Consider the following 21,290-nt stretch of genomic DNA (forward strand, 5'->3'; position numbering starts at 1 on the left):
GAAGTGGCAAATAGAAAATTAAGAAAAGAAAAAGATGAATAAACTAAAGAAAGAAGAGGTCAAAAGAGTAGGTCCACTAAAAAGCAGCAGATCTTAGCACCCACATGTCCCCATATATTCTATTTTCGACTGTACACTCTCTTCTTCATTCACCTCTCTAAAGCTCACTCTCACTCTGCTTCGCCATCTCATTTTCAGTATCTTCTTTTTCTTCTAAACTTTCCATTATAGAAACAATGTATTTCCAAGTTCTTTTCTCTGTTCTTCCTTAGATCCCCTGAGGTACATTACCATGACTTAATTTATTTTTATTGGTTTTTATATTTGTAGATATATTGTGTGTAGTTCTACTTTTTCTTGAAAGAATATATTGTGTGTAGTTGTAGTGTTGTTTTGATCAGTTGCTCAAGTAACAGCGATAGTGAAAGAGTAAAAGACATTAAAACATAACATTTCTTGTGGGGTTTAGATGTCTCTCAAAGATTTGATTTTTGTTTTTGGGTTACATAATGGATCTTTAAGTTTACTCTTCTTTTTCTGTTTTTCTGTAAAGTAATCGATAATCTTTTTTCTATATTTTTTTTTTGACTTTCTAGCTTTGTTGGAATCAGATTAGGAGAAAGCTAAGAGGGGTTGCTCTAATTTTATGGAAGAAAAAGTAAAATACATTTCTTGGAATATTTATTATTTAGGAAATGTCTGTCAACATTTTTTTGTTTTGGTAGCTGCTTGTTTGGTGAGAAAACTTCAACAAGAGTCCCAAATAACATTTAATTTCTATAAAAATTATTCACTTTTTTCCCCTTTTTAATTTTCTCCATAAATATTTTCAACACTGCATATATTATTCTCAAAAGAGTGTAGATCTCAAACTCCTTGCTCATTAATCTGATTTAGATTCCAGAGATGTCTATGTTACTAATATGTTTTTGCCATGTTGGTAAACTGTTAAAATCTCTCTGATCCATTTGTTGCTGTGTTCTGTTTTTCTTTTCTTTTACCAGAAGGTTGTCTTAAGATAACAGAACTCAAGCAGTTTCCCTGAAAACAGATTCCTTATTACAAGTTCTTGGATCTCAGAAGAGGGATTCTTTGAAATAGAATTGCAGAAGTATCAATAATTCAGAGACAAGATGCAGAAACCTGGGCAAAATATAGATTTTGCACTGAAGGAGACTTCACCAAAGATTGGTGCAGGAGCTGTGACAGGTGATAAACTCTCCTGCACTTATGATTTGGTTGAGCAGATGCATTACCTCTACGTCCGGGTCATGAAGGCTAAGGAATTACCGGGGAAAGATATGACCGGTAGTTGTGATCCTTATGTGGAAGTGAAGCTGGGAAACTACAAAGGAGTGACTAAGCATTTCGAGAAGAAGTCGAATCCGGAGTGGAAGCAAGTGTTTGCTTTTTCAAAGGAGAGGATCCAAGCATCAATCTTGGAGGTTGTAGTGAAAGACAAAGATTTAATGGTGGATGATTTGATTGGTCGAATCATGTTTGATCTTAATGAGATTCCTAAGCGAGTTCCACCTGATAGTCCATTGGCTCCTCAGTGGTATCGTTTGGAGGATCGACATGGCCGCAAGGTTAAAGGAGAGCTTATGTTAGCTGTTTGGATGGGGACACAAGCTGATGAAGCTTTCTCTGATGCTTGGCACTCAGATGCAGCCACGGTTGGACCCGAGGGTGTGACGCATATCCGGTCAAAGGTTTATCTTTCACCAAAGCTCTGGTATGTGAGAGTCAATGTGATCGAGGCTCAAGATTTGATACCTCATGATAAAACTAAGTTCCCTGAAGTTTACGTGAAAGCAATGCTTGGGAACCAGACTCTTCGAACTCGGATTTCTCAGACCAAAACATTGAACCCGATGTGGAATGAAGATCTGATGTTTGTTGTTGCTGAGCCATTTGAGGAGCCGTTGATCCTCGCGGTTGAAGATAGGGTTGCACCGAACAAAGATGAAACGTTAGGAAGGTGTGCGATCCCTTTGCAGCATGTGCAGAGGAGGTTAGACCATAGACCACTTAGCTCGAGGTGGTTCAACTTGGAGAAACATATCATGGTGGATGGAGAGAAAAAAGAGATAAAATTCGCAAGCAGGATCCATCTAAGGATATTTCTTGAAGGAGGATACCATGTTCTTGATGAATCAACTCACTACAGCAGCGACCTAAGACCAACAGCGAAACAGCTGTGGAAACCGAGTATTGGAGTGCTTGAAGTAGGGATCATAAGCGCTCATGGACTGATGCCGATGAAGACAAAAGACGGCAAGGGAACAACAGATGCGTATTGTGTGGCTAAGTACGGGCAAAAATGGATCAGAACGAGAACAATTGTTGATAGTTTCACGCCTAAATGGAACGAGCAGTACACATGGGAAGTGTTTGATACCTGCACTGTCATAACTTTTGGAGCATTCGACAATGGACACATTCCAGGAGGAAGCGGTAAAGATATGAGAATCGGGAAAGTGAGAATCCGTCTCTCGACACTTGAAGCTGACCGTATCTACACACATTCATATCCTCTGCTCGTCTTTCATCCTTCTGGAATCAAGAAAACGGGTGAAATACAGTTAGCTGTACGGTTCACTTGCTTATCTCTCATCAACATGCTTCACATGTATTCTCAGCCATTACTTCCCAAAATGCATTACATCCACCCGTTATCAGTTCTCCAGCTGGACAGCTTGAGGCACCAGGCGATGAACATTGTCTCGGCGAGGCTGAACCGAGCAGAGCCGCCTCTTCGCAAAGAGATTGTAGAGTACATGCTTGACGTGGATTCCCATATGTGGAGCATGAGGAGGAGTAAAGCTAACTTCTTCAGAATCATGAACGTCCTGAGTGGCCTCATCGCTGTGGGGAAATGGTTTGATCAGATATGCAACTGGAGAAACCCAATAACCACGATTCTCATTCATGTTCTTTTCATAATCTTAGTTCTCTACCCGGAACTCATCCTACCAACGGTTTTCTTGTACCTTTTCTTGATCGGTATCTGGAATTTCCGGTGGAGACCAAGGCACCCGCCACACATGGACACACGGTTGTCTCACGCAGACGCAGTCCATCCTGACGAGCTGGATGAAGAGTTTGATACTTTCCCGACTTCACGATCCTCTGAGATTGTGAGGATGCGGTATGACCGGCTCAGGAGCATTGCAGGACGTGTTCAGACAGTGATAGGCGATCTAGCAACACAGGGAGAGCGGTTTTTATCGCTGCTGAGCTGGAGAGACCCGAGGGCAACCACATTGTTTGTCTTCTTCTGTCTCATAGCTGCTGTTGTGTTGTATGTTACACCGTTTCAGGTTGTGGCACTTCTTGCTGGGATCTATGTGCTGAGGCATCCAAGGTTCAGGCACAAGCTCCCCTCTGTGCCACTCAATCTCCTCAGGAGGCTACCTGCAAGATCTGACAGTCTATTATAGACATTATTATCTGCATCTGCCTTTTTTTATAAGGAAAAAAAAAACGTTTGTTGAGTTTCTAAGAACTTGGGGTTTAATGCTTGTTTTTGTCTTTTTAATGGAATTTTAGTTATTAATTGCAACATCATAAGGCAGTTTGGAAATCCGAATACATATATCCATATCATACTCAAAATCTGTTGTTATGAGTTTCTTTTCCTCATCTGTAAAATCTGATTCTGCCTAACTTTTTTGTCCAATGAATAATAGTTTTTGCCCATAATATAATCTCAGGGATTCGATTTAGTTCAGAAGCATCTGCTCGAACCCTCGAGGTGGTCGACCACCAACACTAACGTTGTGGAGCAGTTGCTGCAGCCATTGCCTTGCAGGAGGATCATCCTGTCAAAATAAGCAAAAAGATTAGATAACACAGTCAAGACCCAATTTTACCAAAAGAATCGAGACAAGATAACAATAAATCTGATAGAAAATAATCTGGTATCGATATCAGTAATATTTGGATAATGTGCTATCAAAGAGACATAAAACTTACATAGACTTACAAAAAAGAAAAAAGAAGAAAACTTACATAGAGACAGCTGCTGAAGGTGGCATCCCTTAGAAGACTTGGAAGGCAGTTTCCGAGTGCATCGCAGGCCCTGAATGTTACCAATAACTGTATCGTGTAAGCACGGGTGTATATAAATTTGTTTTCAATGAAGTAAAAGAGATAACTATTGGACCTGGGGTTATCTGTCAAGCGGAGATAACAGCGTATGATGTGCTTTAGCAGCCTAGGAGAAGGTCCTTCTGCAAGTGAAGTCACCATATTTCCCAAAACTCGACCCAGAGCAAAGAATCTCTCCGCTGTGGTGCACATGTACTCAAGCCCAACATCGTCCAGCAAAACCTTCTGAACAATGAAGGTAGCAACCTGACATAACCAGCTCAAACAAATTTATCAGATGAGCTGTGCAATGCCCAAAACCAATCAGAAACATCAATTACAGAAGCGATGCTTGTACGAGTTATTTGTGTAAAGCAACGATTTCAGACCTATACAAATGGTTACAATAACTGATAGGAAACTTGATATACATGTTTCAAGCATGTGAATGTAAAGATAAGCATCTGTAAGTAGACAAACTTACAGTCTTTGATAACTCGCTGCCATTTTCCATTGTCCGGAGGCACAATGGGACAATTTCAGTTTTAAGAAGGAATCTGATCACTTCTGTATCATCAACCTGCCAAAAAAAATGAAGAGTGTTGCAACACCAATATCACAAAAAATACAAAATGTCGTAACAGTAATGCTCAAAGGTCCTAGCTCGGTAAAACAGTTGTTTCTCAAATCAACAAGCTATATATACCAGAAAAATGTGGTATTTAATAGCTAAACAGTGGTAATCGAGTGGAAGGAGTGTTCCTGCCTTCCTGACATAAAGTAGTTTTCATAACTATAGGAGAAAAACAAACTCAAAAGATCGAAGGCATACCTTGACAAGTGCACCAATAACCCCCAAGCTAGTCAGCCGCAGGTACTCAAAGGGTCTTGACTTGCTTGATGTATTCAAGAAAGCATAAAGGTACAATGGTAGCTGAGCTGTATTTTGAAAAGCAACTGCCTTAAGCTTCAAGCATATTATAACCACACACATCCAATAAATGTGTTCAATCAAAAAGAGACCAACAAGGCGACTGTTAAAACCAGTTTCGGTAGACAGGTTGGGACATCAGCTAATATAAACTAAACCTTTACTTCAGTCACACAGAGCGAACACCGAATATTATTTTGATAAGAACCATGAAAGAAATGGCGACTTGAAACATAAGCTTCCAGCAAAACAACAAATCTACATATTCATAAGCCAGGATATTCTTGTAATTGTTTGTGGGTATAGGATTGTACCTTTGAGGAACAACATTCTCGTTTCAGGATGAGAAGCAACACACTGGATGTCATAAAGGAGGGTCGAATTAATATAAAATAAGAGTCTTCCAAATTGAGCATACATAGATAAACGTTTCGTTATTCTCAAAAAACAAAGAGAAAGTTAACAAGAATTTATGCACCTGAAGAAGCGCAAGGGCATTGCAGACCCTGTTGGATTGAGCAGGAGTCATAGTTGGAGGAGATAGGACATGGTAAACCGAGATGATCTCCTGAAAAGAGGAAAGGTAGAAAATGACTAGATCTTAACCATTTCGGTGTACATCAAATCGAAAAAGTTACAAATGTTAAAAATACAGCAGAACAATAAATCATTTCCCCTGAAGAATAAAAGAACAGGTGCCAAAAGTAGAACAGAAAACATGGAGAAGTACCTGTAGAAGAGCAGCAATGGTACCAACAGAATGCCATAGAAGCGGAGCCAAATCTTGAAAGATTTCTCTCTTCTGAAAAAAAAACAAAAGAGAAACAAAAACACAGGACACAGGCTAAATCAATGATAGACATAGATTTGTGTTAGAAGAACGTATACACCAAAGTATCCTCCGCCTAATGTATGAAAATCAAAAGTAATGAGGTCAGTACATATCAAATTGAAAATCAGAACATCAAAACCATTGAACTCTTTAATTGTTCAGACGCTGATCTTTCAATATTATAAAGTTCACAATCGGATGCAAAGTCGATTTTTTTAATAATAAATTCAATCTCCTCCGCTCTTCAGAGTTCAGACAAGGTCTAGATTCCCAATGATTATCCTAAAAATTATCTTAAAAATTTGACGCAATGAAGAAGAAGAAAAATCGCTAATCCGACAGCATGTCCTAGATTGATTCACCAGACTAAGGAAGCGAAGATCATTGAATAAAATGCAGGAAACGAAATCCCAAAACAATCAAAATTCGTCATTGAAACCAGCAAGTCGAATTGCGTTAGAGAGAAATCACCTTGGACAACTCGTGAAGAGCATTTTCCCTGAGTTCGGGGTTGCAGATGTCGAGCACCAGCTGCTCCGGCGGCGATAACTTGCGATCGTTGGAGGAAGAAGAAGGTCCGGAGAAAGTGACAGATTTCAAAGATAGCGAAGGGGGAAGATTAGCCATAGCTTTCACCGTCTCCACGCGCCGCAAAGGGAATCAATCACTAAGTGTGAATTAGAGTGAAGGGACAACTATTTATATGCCCGGGGCGTGTTCCCCACGTGCCTCACTTGCTCCGTTACGGCTTGTCTGTTTGTTTCTTTGGTTTTTTTTTTCTTTTTTCTTTTGCCGTTACGGTTAGGGGACGCATATGTATTTTTGTTTGTCAAAGGATGGGGGTCATGGGGATGCATATAGTGTACTGTATTATCAAGAGAATTAACCATGGAGTTTATATGATTAACATAGCTAATTAGGGGAAAATAGTAAATTTCTAAGGCATTACTTTATATCAGAAAAATGAGAATATCTAAATTTGTTTTCGCGGTAAAACAAACTAATTTAACGATATATTATCTTACTTGTGTTTAACGCATCAAAACTGTTAAACCGATTAATATTAACTTTTTTACATTGTTTATTTGATTCTGGTAAGTCGAGCTTTGTTTTTTTACCAACAAAAATAATCAATGGTATACTAGATACAATTCCATTTTAGTTTGCCTCCATTTATTAACAAAATTTATATCTTTGGATCTTTCATATCTAAGTTTCAAAATTAGTGGGGACAAAATATTATTATTTTTAAAAAATCTTGAAAGATGGAATTATTTTCATTATGGTTCTAATTTTTTATATTTCATGACAAAAACAAATTTATGATGTACTTAACAACAAAAAACACACATTTTGTAAAATCTGTTTACTGTGCATGACTTAATAGGGTTTATAAGTATTGACCAATCTTTAAGGTCAGTAATTTAAAGTTTTGACCAGGATTTAAGGCCAGCTATTTAAAATTTACAAAAAGATATCTATAACAAAATTGTATTTCATCTTATATAGTGTGGCTTGAAATTTAATTAGACTCCGGTGTATATAAGATCATAGAAATAAAATAAAATTATAAAATACTCCGGAGGAAGATTTTGTTAGATTAGGATGAATGAGTAATATTGTAATAACATCATCTAAAGTTATTATTATTTTTTAAAAATATATGAGTTGGATAATGCACTTTGAAATCTTTCTAAGCACTCACAAATATTTGATCAGAAGATGACAAGAATGCTTCATACGTTATTCAATTGAAATGCTACGACTACGAGGATAATAATTTGTAACCCTGAAATTAAAATTAACATTTGCATAAACAAAAGTACAAAACCCAAAACTGGAATGTAAAAAGTGTTACAAACTAATAAGTGATTAAGACTCGGAAGATGTAAAAGAAATTAATGGAATCAATCTATGGAGAAGTAAAGGGAATATGGTTATGATGGAGAGGGTCGGATCCAGTAGGAACTTGTCTTTCTTCAACTTCATTAGCTGATCCAACATCAATCTCCTTGTCCTGTTTCCCAAAAAGTTGATTTAGTTACAGAAAATACAAATGAATATCATACCCGAAGTTGAAATACAAACGAATATCAAATACAAAGCTAGAAAACAAAAAGTTCATTCTTTTTGGGTGAAAAATAGGAAAACTAATCATGTTCATGAGTTCATCCCCTTCAAAACAGTCGCTTAATCTTTTTGGTATAAGAAGAGTGATATCTCATTTTTGAGTAAATACTTACCTTTTTCATGGCTTTCATAGCTTCTGTTTCTCCTAACCAGAAGAACGCTAGAAAAAAAAAAAACAAAAATAAGCGAAGAAGTAGAGAAGAGGAGTCATATTTAATTTAAGAACCAAGTATGGAAAAAAGATGAAAAGATTCTTGAAAGCGACTTACATTTTGTAGAAGAAGAGTGAGCAAGTGGGCACGTAAGAAAGACGATGGAGAAGAAGATGATAGTGATAAAAACGCTTCCTTTGTATCTCATCGCCGCCATTTTCAAAAACCTCTCTGTGAAAGAGACGACGAGTGACGAGATGCGTCGAGAGTTGTCGTCTAATAAGGAAAAAGTTCCGGTTTTACCCTCGTTTTACAGCTCGGATGTGGAGAGGATGGGCAAATCCGTCATTTTAGTCTTATAGGGATGGGGTTTAATCTGTACGGACACAGATTACCGTTTACAGGCTGGAACGAGCCAGACAAATATCATTCTCGTACAAATGTCGTGGTGCTATTAATAGCCGCCACGTTGCTGCTTGTTTGTTTATGCCCAATAAAGAGCTTTTTTTTTGTTGAAATTTATGCGACTTATGAGCTTTCGAGTCGGCCCATTTACGAACTATAGTTGGGCTTCTATCAATAAAAATAAAATAAATAAAGGCGCGACGAAATATCAGTTCAAATTTAACTCCAAAACGATATCGATCTACTGAACCCTCCATTTCCATCTCCAAATTCGTTTTTTCATGGTAATATCACACAAGTCATGTCAACCCAAAGTTATCAGTCTTAAAAAAATGGACTGGGAGTTTTTGATTATCTCTGTAAGAAGTGAAGTGCCAAGAGTGGTCTAGTTAGTAAGCTCCTAAAACATTCTTATGATCCAAACATTTTATAGAAGTAAAATTGATTGATAATAGTAGATTACGTACTAGTGTTTTTTTTTTTTAAAAAAAACCTAGGCGATATAATTTAACACTACTCAATCCACAAGATTCGCTACTTCTACACACGACAAGACTAGAGGAACAAAATGATAAATTAGACATCCCTGCATGACAGTGAAGTGGGAGGAGGAGAAGTGATGATTCACTCCTTGTTTCTTGAAGAGCGATCCTTCCTATGTCCTCCAAGGATACGAGAGATCTGAAGACCTCTACTGAAAGCTTGATTGAAGAGCATACGTGTTTGGAACTCCGACACAAATGGAAACCAAGCCAAGAAAGCCACCGGCGTGAACAGCAACAGTCCCATAACTATCTCGTACCCACGAGCTAGTGTCCTCACTGATCCCCAGAATCCTAGTCTATGTACCAGAGGCTTACACGCTTGCGCAATCTGTAAACACAAAACACACACCAGATTGTTGCCTTGTTTTTTTATCCACACACAACATTTCATTTCCAACTAGAAAGTTTGCTTTTTGTTTTTTACTTACCAAGAGCATGCCCCAGCCTGTAGGCATAAATGCAAGGATGCATACAATTATGTCTTGTATCGTCATGTGAGCAAGAGTGATCAATATCACAATAATTGCGATGAATGTCATGAATATTAGCCCCTTTATCAGCCGGAACATCAGCTGGAAACTAGCGCTGAATTTCCGCCTTCCAACAGAAACAGTCTGAGACAAAAGATATTTTATTATTATTGAGGATATCCCTGTAATTAACAAGAGAATGATATATATCATTGTATCATGTAAAACGCACCTTCATCACAAACAATATCAAGAAAATCACCAGCCACGATACTCCGTAAACCTGAGTTAAGAAGGGATTTAGTGAATGAAGCGACAATAAGAGCCTAATAGAGAAGAAAGCTGAAGTCCTGAAAGGTTTTTGTTACATACCAGAAAGTTTTTAGTGTTCTCCGTAATCGTGAGATGATAAACAAGCCCGTATTGATAGATAAAGAACCGCAGGGATAACAAAATCTCAACGATTATGCCACGCTTTCCGGAATATCGGAGATGTTCTTGCTCTTCTTCCCACCACGATTCCCAACTTTTCTCTGCCGGGACACCAATACCACCAATGTTGTTTATCCATTTGTTCCAGTCAGTCCAATCATCAACAATTTTCTGCCATTCAAAACCAGAAGGATTGAAGAGGAAGGGAGCAAAAAGCCAAGTCCCGACCATGAACCACATAGATATGGTGATCAGAAGATATGCAAGTACGCCTCTGTAAGCACTTCCAAATATTTGATACACAACAAGTAGCAGCATCATCTCAAGCCCCTTTACAAAATGGCTCCGGGAATAGAGCCTGTAGTTATCAGCGAATTTGGCATGAAAGACGACAAAACCTCTGCCTGTCGACCTGTACTTGGCACCACCATGAAGTAAAGTCCTTCCATAGTAGTGAGTCTTCGTCCCAAGAGAGAACGTAAAGAACACTGGCGCCAATTGAAGCTGCATCAGCACGAATTCACTCAAGGCAGTCCTAAAACCTCTCTCTAATCCAATTTCCATAAGCATAGGTAAAGCCATCAGGAAACCAATCTGAACAAAAGACTGTGAAGCAAGAGCTATTTGCAACGGTGTATTGTCTCGGATGCCTTTCTGTGTACTTAGTCCTTGTTCGAGCCCACTCAAAACAAGGTAGAGACGTCCATAAAGGAAGATATAGACAGTGAGAACGGTAATCTGCGAAAACAGTAGAAAATCAATCAGATCCGAACTGGTCGTGTGATACTTGGTTTAACCAAAACAGAACGAAACAGTACCAGGGTGCTGAAGTAAAAGCCGACAGTGGTGAAGTAACATGACATCATACGGAAAAAGTCAAAACGGTGTCCAAGCCTGTAAATGTCACGACTCAATGTCTGCTCTCCATTGCCGTTAGCAATCTTGGCCTCAAACATAGAGATCTGATTTAAACCAACATCTCTTCCTTTACCAACTTGTATGTATTCATGATGAGTAACATTTCCTTCACGAAGTGTAGAATTGAATCCTGCTCAATACACATCACCAGCAATCCATAAGCGAGGACATCACTTAGAGTCAATGAAAGAAAAAGATATTCCTCCGCAAGAGTAGAATATACCTGCAAATATGTCTTCACTGAGGTTGATTACCTTGGATGCTTTGCTAACACCACCTCTTGTTAGATGAAACAGTCTATCAAATACATCTGGATGACCATAGTGGAAACGAACCCTACATAGGAGCAAGAGAACAATATGATTTGGGAATGACAACAAATAAAATCATGTGCAATTATCACTACGGTCGATCTCTGCAAACATACTTACCTCAAAGGGTTTGCCAGTAATCTCTGACCAATGGTAACAAAACTAGTCTCTTGATTTGACATGAACCAAGCAAGGGAGGAAACGCTGCGAAGTGTTAACACCAATAGTTCTTAGAGATATCCAATTTTCATTAGGCTAAATAGAAACAAATCCGTAAAATAAATGGAAATGCTGAAATACTCACGATCCAGTAAATATATGTTCCCTGAGCCCAAGAATGGACGGATGCCTCACACCATCATGCTTTGTAAGAAATTCTTGAAGCAAATTTCTCATCTTTAAGGCTTCCTCCATGTAATTATCCTGAAAAAAGTGCATCATGGGAAACTTAATATCAGCTTCAAGCATTGAGATAACTAGAAGGTTGAGCGAAAATAACAAGTTCATGCCTGATTCATATCGATTGTCTGTAAACCCTCTCCACGAGAAAAAATGATAGCATGATTTTGGTTTTCTGGCTTTCCCTCTCCAAGAATAGCAGGTCCAGGAAGCTTAATTCTGTAGATAACCTAGAAGGCAGAGAAATTTGATACATGTAAGAATCAAGTCAAAACAAGAAGGTATTCTAACACAAGATAGCATGTATAACAGGAAAATTTGGCGAAAAGAAGTATGTTTCCTAGAGGCAAAAATATGTATGACTTAACGCAGGTGTATAACATTAGGTTGCCATTTAACTAATCCTTGTATGACTCCATGTTCGGCACTTACTCTAAGAAAAAATCAGTAAAAAAAAACAGCACTAACAACACCTTCTGGGCGAGTTTACCTTACAGGTGCAAGAATAAATTCAACAATATAATAAACTGCACATTCTAGAACTTGAGACAAATGTTTATTGACTACTTTGCATCACCTGGTCCAGATTTTGCGCTAGGCTGGATTCAGTTGATTTAGGCACCTTTACCAACACAGAATAATACACTTTCTGGTTCCCTTTCTTTGACTTGTCTTTCACTGGTTCTTCGACCTCATCAATATATGCAACACGGAGCGAAGGGTATCTGCCAATTGTAAGTAAAGCCATAAGTTTCAAACAAGTTAAAAAAGACAACAAAATAGGATGATTCTGCACACCTTGTCATAAGCCTTAATATATCCTGTGCACGAGGATCACCGGATCGTTTATGGATACCATATTGTTGACATGATACAACATATGTAAACTTCATGTCGGCAACAGCCTGGCACTGTGCCCAGAGTGATCTTTCGCCTCTTGAATTGTTCTCTGAATTCAGTTCTACAGCCTTGTAACCTTCCATCAAATCTGGAGAAGCAAAGTTTAGAATGAGTCAGCATTAACAACAAGTTGTGGGCATTAATCAATGCCCCTATTTCGTATAATATAAATTAGAGAAGAATACCTTCGTGCATGGCCATGTCAAGGAATGCCTGAAGCTCCAATGCTTTTCGATAGTACATCATTCCTCTTACTGCAAAAATATTAAAAGATTAACAACAAATATCCATCTGTCCATTTAATCTTTCGCCAGATAGAAAATGACAAAAACAGCATACCAGTTCTAGTCAGAGTTTGCCCCCTGTATGAAGCCCATAAACGAAGTTCCTCCTCTAATTCATCAAAGTCTTTAAGTTCCTCTTCACTTACGCACTTCACCCGCTCAAGAAAATTGTTCCATTCATCTAGAGATAAAAGGTCAGGTTCAAGACGTGGTTCAAGAATTTAGGCTACAACCATAACAGACTATAAACAAAATTAACCTGGAAAAATCTTTTGTAGGTAAAAGAGGATCGAAACACCATCTTCATTTGGTGTTTCCAGGTCACGCAAGGAGAAGAGGACCTCTTCAGTGTAATATGGAGTCAATACACTACAATACGCATAACAAAGAGAAAAAGCCCAGCCAGTTTAGTTACGAAAAACTACAGTGTACTTCATTAGAATTATGAACCAATAGCAATAGACATCATGATACAACAGTTTCATATCTAAGATTTTACGTGAATAAACTTGAGGAAACTATCAACTTCCCACTATCAACTCCTCCAACAATATGTGAGCATGCAAATTCCGAGGTGATGGATTCATATATAAAAATGACCAGAAAAGGCTTACGAAAATGATAGCATGTTGCGAACTTTAGGTGCCGTAGGCATGTCCATGAACAATGAATTTGAGAAGAAAGAGATCCGCCTTCTTGCTTCTAAGTTAGAGGGGACATCCATGGCAGACTCTTTAGTAGTCAGCAAAAGATACAGCCGTTTGATCTGTACGTACAGGCATTAAAATGTTGAGCAGAAATGATAATGAAGACTGAAGGAATATAACTAATAAATAACCCAAGCTGACACAACCTTCTCTTTCCAAGCTTCTGTAACTGGTTCAATAGGAAATCTAATGGCACCTGAAGATGCAAACAGCTGATACTGTTGTTCGAGCGGGATCATTCCCCCATGCCAAGTGCCACCATGACTCGAATCTACCAAGCTACAGAGACAACTGATACATAAGAATTTGATATTCATATGACAATATATTGCACAAGAAACTTGCCAACCTCGATATGTTGTAATCCTCCATCATAATGTCTCTTGTTACAACTTCCAGCATGTCTTGGAAGAGAATTACAACGTGATCTCTATCTTCCACCTTATTGTCTAGCTACATGAGATAAGAAAACAAAGATATTGGATCAAGAGTCAAATAAATGAAAAAAAAAAGAACTAAAGAAGAAACAGTACCACAAGGAGAACATTACCAAATATTTGATCAGCTTGACAAAGTGGTCATAGAGGCTAGGAAGAGCACTCATCTTGCACTCTTGAATTAAATGACCTGCTTCTATATGTTTGTCGACCTCGGAAAATATAATCTCTATCACTCTGAGACAAAGAGATATAAGTTGGTTATAATACAGTGTGATAAGTTGCTATTATCAAAATCAAAAGCACATACGTATGAAACAAAAGCAAGTACTCCAACGCTATGGTTCCAACAACTTTAACCCAACTTACTCTTTTTCACGGTTTCCCTGAACCAAAAATTTTATGATATTCTTGAATGAAGCATAGCACTCACGGACAGCACATTTCATATAAGAGTCACTCTCAATTCTCTTCTTGAGCTCTCTGTCCTTCCCATTACTGTCTTTTGCCATATCCAATGCTATTGGAATCTACGGCAAAATATAATAAATTAGATTATCCTAAAGATTAGTGTTTATGTGAGAACAAACCTTGCTAGCCAGTAAGAACGGAGGCCACTGTATGAGATCCAAATCACGGTCAGCCCAATACGGAACAAGCAATAGATCCATCTCCCTAAGAAAGTCCAAAATGTAAGACGATAGTTCAAAATCTTGAGTTTTACATAGTTTCTCTCAGCTTGGTAAGTGGCATACAAAATTTACCTATCACTTATAAGATCTTCCTCTCTAAAACTACTGATTATTGTGTTCCACAGCTGTGCAAATCTTGCAGCCTCTTTCTCTTTGTTAACAGGTACCTGAAGTAAATATTCAGTACACACGATTAAATATTCAGTACACACGAAGTAAATAGCAGTTCACTCGGTTCAACTAACCTTATCCTCTGTAAAGTTATGAGACAAAGTTGCCCTTAATCCCTTCTTCCTTTCCTGATTCTTTCCATCCGGAATTAAGCGGTCATTAAAAGCGCCAGGCAGTGATTCAAATCGTGATCTAAGCATTCCCAGTGTACGAATCTGTAACAGTTGAAAAAGTAAGGATTTAAGGATCATCACTGACAATTAAAAGGGAATTCTCAAGGTCAAAATTTCATATAACTTGGATTATCTTAAAAGAGTATACCTCTCCAAGGCGGCGGAATGCACCGTATATACCTCCAAATAATGTGGAAAATATGGCATACCAAATCTGACTATCCATAAAGTATACCTACAGTGGGATGGACCCAAAATCAAAATTAGCAACACCACAAAGCAGGGGAAGACGTGGAGACAAGTTAAACATCACCATGCTTACCAGAATAATAGGTGCCCAGAGCGCGATAACGACACCAATATTGTTTTTGGCTGGACAGATAAAATAAAGATGGTGTGAGGAAGAAATAGTGTATATCTTCATTCCAATAATCATGTAGTGTGTGTGAAAAGTGCATTACCACGAGGAAAGAATTCATGCCACTGAAAATTAGTCACACGGGCCTTCATAATGGCTTGTGTTGGAGCAACTAAAGGCTTGATCTGTGAGCGAAGCAAGTTTATCAGAATCCAACAATTGTGGTACTCTTCTCCAGCATGCAGTTAATGGTTACCAAACTAGATATAATGAACACGTACCTCAATGTAGTAACTGAATGCTAGCTTTGTTGCAATAAGCGACACCCAGAACATGGTATATCTACGAAAGAAAAGGTAGAAAGACATAACTGAGGATCCAGGCTTACACCAGTAAATAAAAGCCAATGATGTATGTGTTAAAATTAGAAATCCTACTTCAAGAGGGAAAATGCGCTCTCATGCATTCCTCTGCCAACATAGAGTCTGGGCTACAAGGTGGAATAAAATTCGGTTATTTATGGTCACATCAGCAATAATACACATTACGAGCTGATGATTACTTTCCATCACTTATGAATAAAGTGAGTGAATAGAGGAATACCTGAGACCACCACATCATTAGCATTACAATTCTGTAGTTGGACCTCTCAAGAAACCGACGTAGCAGAGGGAAAAGAAACAGTACGCCCGCGAGCATATTAGGGGACAAATAGAAAACGACAGCTATTATAAATAGTGAAGGTGAATGCATGGCACTCCCAAACCAACTCTTGATAGTTCTGGCAAATGCTGGAGGGTCTTTCCAGCTGTAGGCATAAGTAACAGGCAGAATTATAACCCATGCTGCAGCAGAGAGCACCTTCAGGATGTATCTTAGTTTAACATGTAGTGACATGCTTCGATGAGCTTTGAAATTAAGGATCACATCAAGAGAAGCTGCACAGACAGTTTTCGTAGATGAGGTTTCGTCACTCAAGTAAACTTATGAAAGTATTGAAAAACGACATGACCGACCTTGTCCAAGCTTCATTATTGCAGCTGTGATAAACACACTCAGAACTTTCTTGAAAACATCAGCTCCAAAGACTGAACTTGGTTCTCCACCATCCCAAGCCATAATAATCATGGCCTTCCAAATTTTATCATCAGCGTCAAATCTTGTGGGAATACGCATAAAGAGGAGCAATGACAATTAGGAGAAAGTAATACCTGAAGGCACAGAATATAGAAGCTCCACATTCGATCGAAACTTCTGAAGACATGCCAGAAGGAACGAATCTCAACAAAATTAACTTTCCCGACCCATCTATCCCTTGCAACAGCAGGCTTGCTGTTATCCTGTGATATAGAGTAACAAAAAGAAGAGAAAAAAAAAAAGACGTAATAAGTGGTAGTAATTATCTGATAGAAAAATTCAGCAGCAAGAGATAAGAGTTCCTAGAATCAAAATTTACACTAACTGAAAACTAGAACTGTGTAGCAAAGTCCAAAAAGACAAAAAAAAAAACAAGTGTAGAAAAGAACAGAGAAGAGGTGTAGTCATAGTGTACCCCTTCTTTTTCTGTATTGAGCTCAGCAACAGGTGGATAAAAGAAATCAGCATCAGCTCTCATAGGCCAGCCTAATCGGAAACAATCAACTGACCTGCAATATAGAAAACCATATGTAAAACTAATCATTAAAAACCACTTATTCAGACTGTTACGATTGTGTGAAAGCGGGTAGATAGATATATCACCAAAAGTATTCATTCAAATCATCATAGTTCCTCCACTGAGAGTGCTTGGACTTCCCTTTCTTGCTCCTTTGAGCCTCCTGCGAATGGTACGATTACGTAAGTAACGATATTAACAAGCAAGAAAAATGCTGAAAGCAGAAGGAAAAACTCATAATTTAAGCCATACCATGCCAATCACTTCATAAATAGGAGTCACAACTTTCCTCAAGAATGCGTCTTCCTCGCCTCCATAAGCTGGCTTCACATTTTCCCCAGTCATGGGACTAACATTCCCAGCCAGCATACCATAGAGTTCAAATGCCATCTGCAAAACCATGAGATGGGGCAGGAGGTAAGAAACACCACATTCAGGAACGTATAATTCAGCACATATTCAGTGTATATTTAAAAGCAATACTCATCGGCAATCGCTGTATTGTAACAAAATTCTAATTTCTAATGAAACACACATCAGTTGGCACTTTATCATGAGAAATACATCAATGAGTACGGAAAAATAAACGAGCAAAGACAACACATCCAAAGATTAAAAAATGACAGTAAAGCATATTATCACTCACGGACGAGTACAAAAAGACAAGAATCACGCATAAACTACAGAAGACTGTGCAAGCTGAAACATACATGATGATAAATGTAGCAGAGACACTCTGGCATGAATCTCAAGTTCGCTGCTTCACCCCAGATCAGAAGATACAAAGCCATATACAATAGTTTGCGCTGTTGCATTTCCTGCTGTATAGTTGGCAACCTACAAGCAGATAACACGTTATAACAGGTTTGTTTAAAGATTCTCGACACCAGAGTTTGCATAAACATTTAGCCACAAACAAAAAAATTGATTCCCCGCTCATGGAGACTACACAAAAACTAAATAGAATCAAGTATAGGTGACGTGTCTAAGATTCCCTTACCATAGACTACTCTTTCGACCAAGGTATTTGCACCATTTCTTATAGTTCTTGAAGAGCTTCTTCATCACTTCTGTCAGCGCTTGATCATCTAACTGTGGGAGGACAATGGGTTGCCATAATGAGAACAAACCAAAGGACTTGAAAGTACATGTACTAGATATTATCAAAAGATATGTAACTTCCATGGGGGAAAAAAAAAAAAACACATTGCAAAGAAAACTCCTCGGCTGGAAAAAAATCAAAGTGAAATAAGACAAAAAGAAACTGTGAAAAATGACCAACTAAAGGATAAAACGGAAGTTTTCGTCAATAGACACACCACATTTATATAAAAGGGGTCTTTCAACAAATGCCAGAATTAAGGTACAAACCTTTGGCTGCTGATCAGGCTTGGGAAACTGTCTTATATGCACATTAGCAAGTAATAAGATCAGGTGCTCCCTTTGATTAGCCACATTGTCTTTCTGCAGAACCATAACATACGCATACAATATGCATGTTAGCAGGTAATATGATCAAGAGCTCCAAAATTTAGTCGCATTGTCTTTATGACACACCATTTACGAATTTATTGGGAATTTCTCCGAACTAGCAAAATTACCTGAAATCCAAACATTTCTTGAAGCCAATCAAGCATGTCTTCATCTTTCTTTTTCTTGTGACCTTCTGGCCAAGGAAGCCCTCTAGTGTTGCGAAGAGCAAGAACGGCAGCTTGGATCTGCAGTAAGGATCACATTAACCGCTGATAACATGTTACTGATATATAACAGTGCCCACAGTGGAAAAAGAGGACTAACCTCAGGATATCTCATAATGGCTTGATTTGCACTATCAGGATCGAGAGGTAGGATATTATAGGGGACATACAACTGTGTCTTTTCTGCAACCTTATCTTGAGCTTCCAAAATCTGGGAACAACAAACTTCATTGTAACGTTTCACAAGAGATGGAAAAAAAAAGATAAATAAGGAAATATACTAAATAGAGACATGACTAAAAAGTCACAATGCCTTACCTCCCGGTCAACCTCAATAGACTGTGTCAGATTAACAGCCTTCAGAACCTCAAACAAAACATTGGCAGTTTGGTATGCCTTTGTCAGCTGAGCACTGGAAATGAACAGCAAGTAACGCATCAGCTAATGAATTTGGTGCTTTCAAACACTGAGAGAACACTAACTGGCATCTAAACAGTTAAAACAAAGAAATTTTAAAGAAGGTTTAGACGAACCGGTCAGCCTTATCAGCGGCATTCTGCAAAGCTTGGATATACTTCTTATAGTAATGTTGGTAAAAGCTTTGCATTTCACGGGCATCACTTTTCTTAACCCTGCCCATCAGTGTTGGATCATGTTCCTGCAAAAATTCAAGAAACGGTAGTGAACATTTGTTAAACGAGAAGTACTAAAACCAAGAGTTCTTCCTAAAAATATCAGTAGCTTCCCAAATCTGCCACATGCACGAGCTAAGCAGGGTGATTAAGAAATGCTCACTCTTTCAAGACGCTGAAGAAGCGCAGTCTTAAACTGCCGAACACCTCTTCCACTGGAGGTGGGATCCAGCCTGTGAGCTTTCTCGAATGCATAAAACCGACCTAAGGGAGAGAGCAAGAACAACAAAAATCCCCAGAAAGCAGATTAACAACAAAAGAAGCAGTAGAAGCAAATCACAAGCCAAAAATAAAAGAAATGGGAGAGTGCTTACAGAGATACGCAACCCTTGGGTTGCTAGATTCAACCTCATTAGCAACACGGAGAATAGGGGCAATCTCAACAAGCGACGACGGGACAACTTCACTATCGAATGATTCTCCGAGATTACCAGCAGTCTGAGTCCGTATGATCCGGCGCTGCTGAGGCTGGGATGGTCCTTGATCAGGACCTCCTCTTGAAGCAGACATTACTCCTAATCTAAACCTCCAGGATAAGCTGTATTAAAAGGTTCCTAAGCCTCCTTGAAACAAAAACAACTCATTAGAGGACAGAGGTAAACAAGGTGATATTAACAATGAGCAGGGATGGGACATTGGAATGAACATACCAGAGAGAGATAGAGAGATCCCGAAACCCTAACAATGGAGGAGCAAAGGAAGAAAGAGAAGCAGCTCAACTTTCAGCTACTTAGCTGCTAAGTACGCGAAGTGGGAGAAAGAGAGAGATAAATCCTGTGGGGGCTGAATGAATGTTTTTTGTGTTTTTCTTCCTTTTTTAGCACAGCTTTAATGGAAAACAAATTAAAAAATATATATAAAAGGTACACTTTCGGAGTTCGTGTCAGCAAAGAGGCTCTATCTTTGATTAAATTACAGTAATACCACAAGTTTGAACACTCGATCCTGGGGTATTTTCGGATTTGTCTTGGAGCAAGGTCCCTCCAATTTTTCATTGAGACAAGACAAAGAACGTAATACTTCTGAAAAGAGAGGGTGTTTTTGTAAGGGCAATTGGAATTTCAAAAAAGTCGAGATTCCGATAAAAAAAAAGTAAGCCGTTTCCAAAAACTTGAATGGCTTCTTTGACCTCATACGACTCGTCAATACTTTTGAAAAATAATTTACCGTTTCTTTTCAACAATATTTTTACCGTTTCTTTCGTTTTTCTTAACAACATTTGAGGATTTTCTTTAGATAATAACAAGATCTGAGGATTTGTCGCAGTCTTAATAAAAATTTAACTAAAAATAATATTTCTATTCGAAATGTCTAAAATGTTACGTGAGCAATCATTTTGGGGACAATGTTACGGTTATGAACTCTGATGGAATTATTTATATACTGCTTTTTGTTATATATTGTTATATTTTTGTGGTTCAATTGCCTTGAGGACCAATGCCTCAAACTCAAACCAGATAAGAGCCATTAGCCATTCCATTCGAATGAGAAAACAATTTTTTTTTTTTATAAACTCGAATAAACGCATAAAGAAAGAAATATATTTTAGATCCATGTAATCGGTGAATATTTAAAGGAACATATCAATCTTAATCATACTCTTTTAGAAACACTTACGTTGCATACATCATACTTTTTCCACATTCACAAGTTATCGAAACTCCGCAGCTTACAATAATCACATTCACAAGTTATAGAAACTCCGCAGCTAACAATAATTTCCGGAAATTAACTTAAAAATGCGTTATAGTATGTGACTCGTTATAGTTAGTCTCTTTACGTCATAATCTTTATGTCAAAGCAGTGCTCGCAGAGAAAACAACAGTTGACTCGGTTTTTGACTGATTGACCACATGGGAAAGTTTTGGTTATTGTGGAAAAAATGACTACAAAACTTACGTCGGTCTT

General features: G+C 38.2%; 4 protein-coding genes across 7 annotated transcripts; 1 reads left to right on the forward strand and 3 right to left on the reverse strand.

Moving 5' to 3' along the window:
- Positions 1 to 1,028: 1,028 nt before the first annotated feature.
- Positions 1,029 to 3,492, forward strand: LOC18019398 (FT-interacting protein 1). Its single transcript, XM_006399719.2, has one exon. It carries the CDS (start codon positions 1,134 to 1,136, stop codon positions 3,441 to 3,443), a length of 2,310 nt encoding a protein of 769 aa, XP_006399782.1. The 5' UTR covers positions 1,029 to 1,133; the 3' UTR covers positions 3,444 to 3,492.
- Positions 3,493 to 3,547: 55 nt separating this feature from the next.
- LOC18019399 (CCR4-NOT transcription complex subunit 9) lies at positions 3,548 to 6,524 on the reverse strand. The gene is made up of 9 exons (XM_006399720.2): positions 6,327 to 6,524; positions 5,754 to 5,825; positions 5,502 to 5,591; positions 5,338 to 5,380; positions 4,925 to 5,031; positions 4,577 to 4,672; positions 4,169 to 4,359; positions 4,015 to 4,084; positions 3,548 to 3,824 (listed from the first exon to the last, which is right to left on the reverse strand). The coding sequence occupies exons 1-9, from the start codon at positions 6,480 to 6,482 to the stop codon at positions 3,726 to 3,728; spliced, it is 924 nt and encodes a 307-aa protein (XP_006399783.1). The 5' UTR covers positions 6,483 to 6,524; the 3' UTR covers positions 3,548 to 3,725.
- A 1,219-nt stretch (positions 6,525 to 7,743) lies between these two features.
- Positions 7,744 to 8,354, reverse strand: LOC18019400 (CLAVATA3/ESR (CLE)-related protein 40). The gene is made up of 3 exons (XM_006399721.2): positions 8,255 to 8,354; positions 8,099 to 8,145; positions 7,744 to 7,872 (listed from the first exon to the last, which is right to left on the reverse strand). The coding sequence occupies exons 1-3, from the start codon at positions 8,352 to 8,354 to the stop codon at positions 7,768 to 7,770; spliced, it is 252 nt and encodes an 83-aa protein (XP_006399784.1). The 3' UTR covers positions 7,744 to 7,767.
- Positions 8,355 to 8,967: 613 nt separating this feature from the next.
- LOC18019401 (callose synthase 3) lies at positions 8,968 to 20,179 on the reverse strand. 4 transcript variants are annotated; one of them, XM_024156064.1, is made up of 43 exons: positions 20,033 to 20,179; positions 19,697 to 19,936; positions 19,486 to 19,586; positions 19,224 to 19,348; positions 19,009 to 19,102; positions 18,791 to 18,901; positions 18,595 to 18,711; positions 18,365 to 18,457; positions 17,994 to 18,085; positions 17,704 to 17,830; positions 17,246 to 17,383; positions 17,080 to 17,156; positions 16,892 to 16,985; positions 16,551 to 16,679; positions 16,356 to 16,470; positions 15,943 to 16,277; positions 15,777 to 15,829; positions 15,621 to 15,681; positions 15,443 to 15,524; positions 15,304 to 15,353; positions 15,130 to 15,216; positions 14,883 to 15,023; positions 14,710 to 14,804; positions 14,536 to 14,620; positions 14,315 to 14,475; positions 14,059 to 14,182; positions 13,858 to 13,961; positions 13,655 to 13,787; positions 13,416 to 13,567; positions 13,061 to 13,170; positions 12,857 to 12,982; positions 12,703 to 12,771; positions 12,416 to 12,605; positions 12,195 to 12,342; positions 11,728 to 11,847; positions 11,523 to 11,641; positions 11,339 to 11,422; positions 11,131 to 11,243; positions 10,808 to 11,037; positions 9,930 to 10,727; positions 9,790 to 9,840; positions 9,516 to 9,701; positions 8,996 to 9,415 (listed from the first exon to the last, which is right to left on the reverse strand). In XM_024156064.1, the coding sequence occupies exons 2-43, from the start codon at positions 19,890 to 19,892 to the stop codon at positions 9,167 to 9,169; spliced, it is 5,865 nt and encodes a 1,954-aa protein (XP_024011832.1). In that variant the 5' UTR covers positions 19,893 to 19,936; positions 20,033 to 20,179; the 3' UTR covers positions 8,996 to 9,166. The 4 variants fall into 4 exon arrangements, with proteins under 4 accessions (XP_024011830.1, XP_024011832.1, XP_024011831.1 ...); XM_024156063.1 differs by having other exon boundaries at positions 19,697 to 19,942; XM_006399722.2 differs by having other exon boundaries at positions 19,697 to 19,945.
- Between the last annotated feature and the right edge of the window lie 1,111 nt (positions 20,180 to 21,290).

Source organism: Eutrema salsugineum, unplaced genomic scaffold, assembly GCF_000478725.1.
Source record: "Eutrema salsugineum unplaced genomic scaffold, Eutsalg1_0 scaffold_2, whole genome shotgun sequence".
Classification (NCBI taxonomy): domain Eukaryota; kingdom Viridiplantae; phylum Streptophyta; class Magnoliopsida; order Brassicales; family Brassicaceae; genus Eutrema; species Eutrema salsugineum.

Bases quoted from the DNA above. Each gene is read 5' to 3' on its own strand.
- LOC18019400 (XM_006399721.2), bottom strand. From the start codon at position 8,354: ATGGCGGCGATGAGATACAAAGGAAGCGTTTTTATCACTATCATCTTC. The intron at 8,146-8,254 runs GTAAGTCGCTTT...TTTTTTTTCTAG, and splicing joins TCACTCTTCTTCTACAAAAT to CGTTCTTCTGGTTAGGAGAA. The intron at 7,873-8,098 runs GTAAGTATTTAC...TTTGGGAAACAG, and splicing joins CTATGAAAGCCATGAAAAAG to GACAAGGAGATTGATGTTGG.
- LOC18019401 (XM_024156062.1), bottom strand. From the start codon at position 19,892: ATGTCTGCTTCAAGAGGAGGTCCTGATCAAGGACCATCCCAGCCTCAG. The intron at 19,587-19,696 runs GTAAGCACTCTC...TCTCTCCCTTAG, and splicing joins CCCAAGGGTTGCGTATCTCT to GTCGGTTTTATGCATTCGAG. The intron at 19,349-19,485 runs GTGAGCATTTCT...GAATTTTTGCAG, and splicing joins TTCTTCAGCGTCTTGAAAGA to GAACATGATCCAACACTGAT.
- LOC18019398 (XM_006399719.2), top strand. From the start codon at position 1,134: ATGCAGAAACCTGGGCAAAATATAGATTTTGCACTGAAGGAGACTTCA.
- LOC18019399 (XM_006399720.2), bottom strand. From the start codon at position 6,482: ATGGCTAATCTTCCCCCTTCGCTATCTTTGAAATCTGTCACTTTCTCC. The intron at 4,673-4,924 runs GTATGCCTTCGA...TTTTTTTGGCAG, and splicing joins TTATTGGTGCACTTGTCAAG to GTTGATGATACAGAAGTGAT. The intron at 4,360-4,576 runs GTAAGTTTGTCT...TGGTTATGTCAG, and splicing joins GCAGCGAGTTATCAAAGACT to GTTGCTACCTTCATTGTTCA.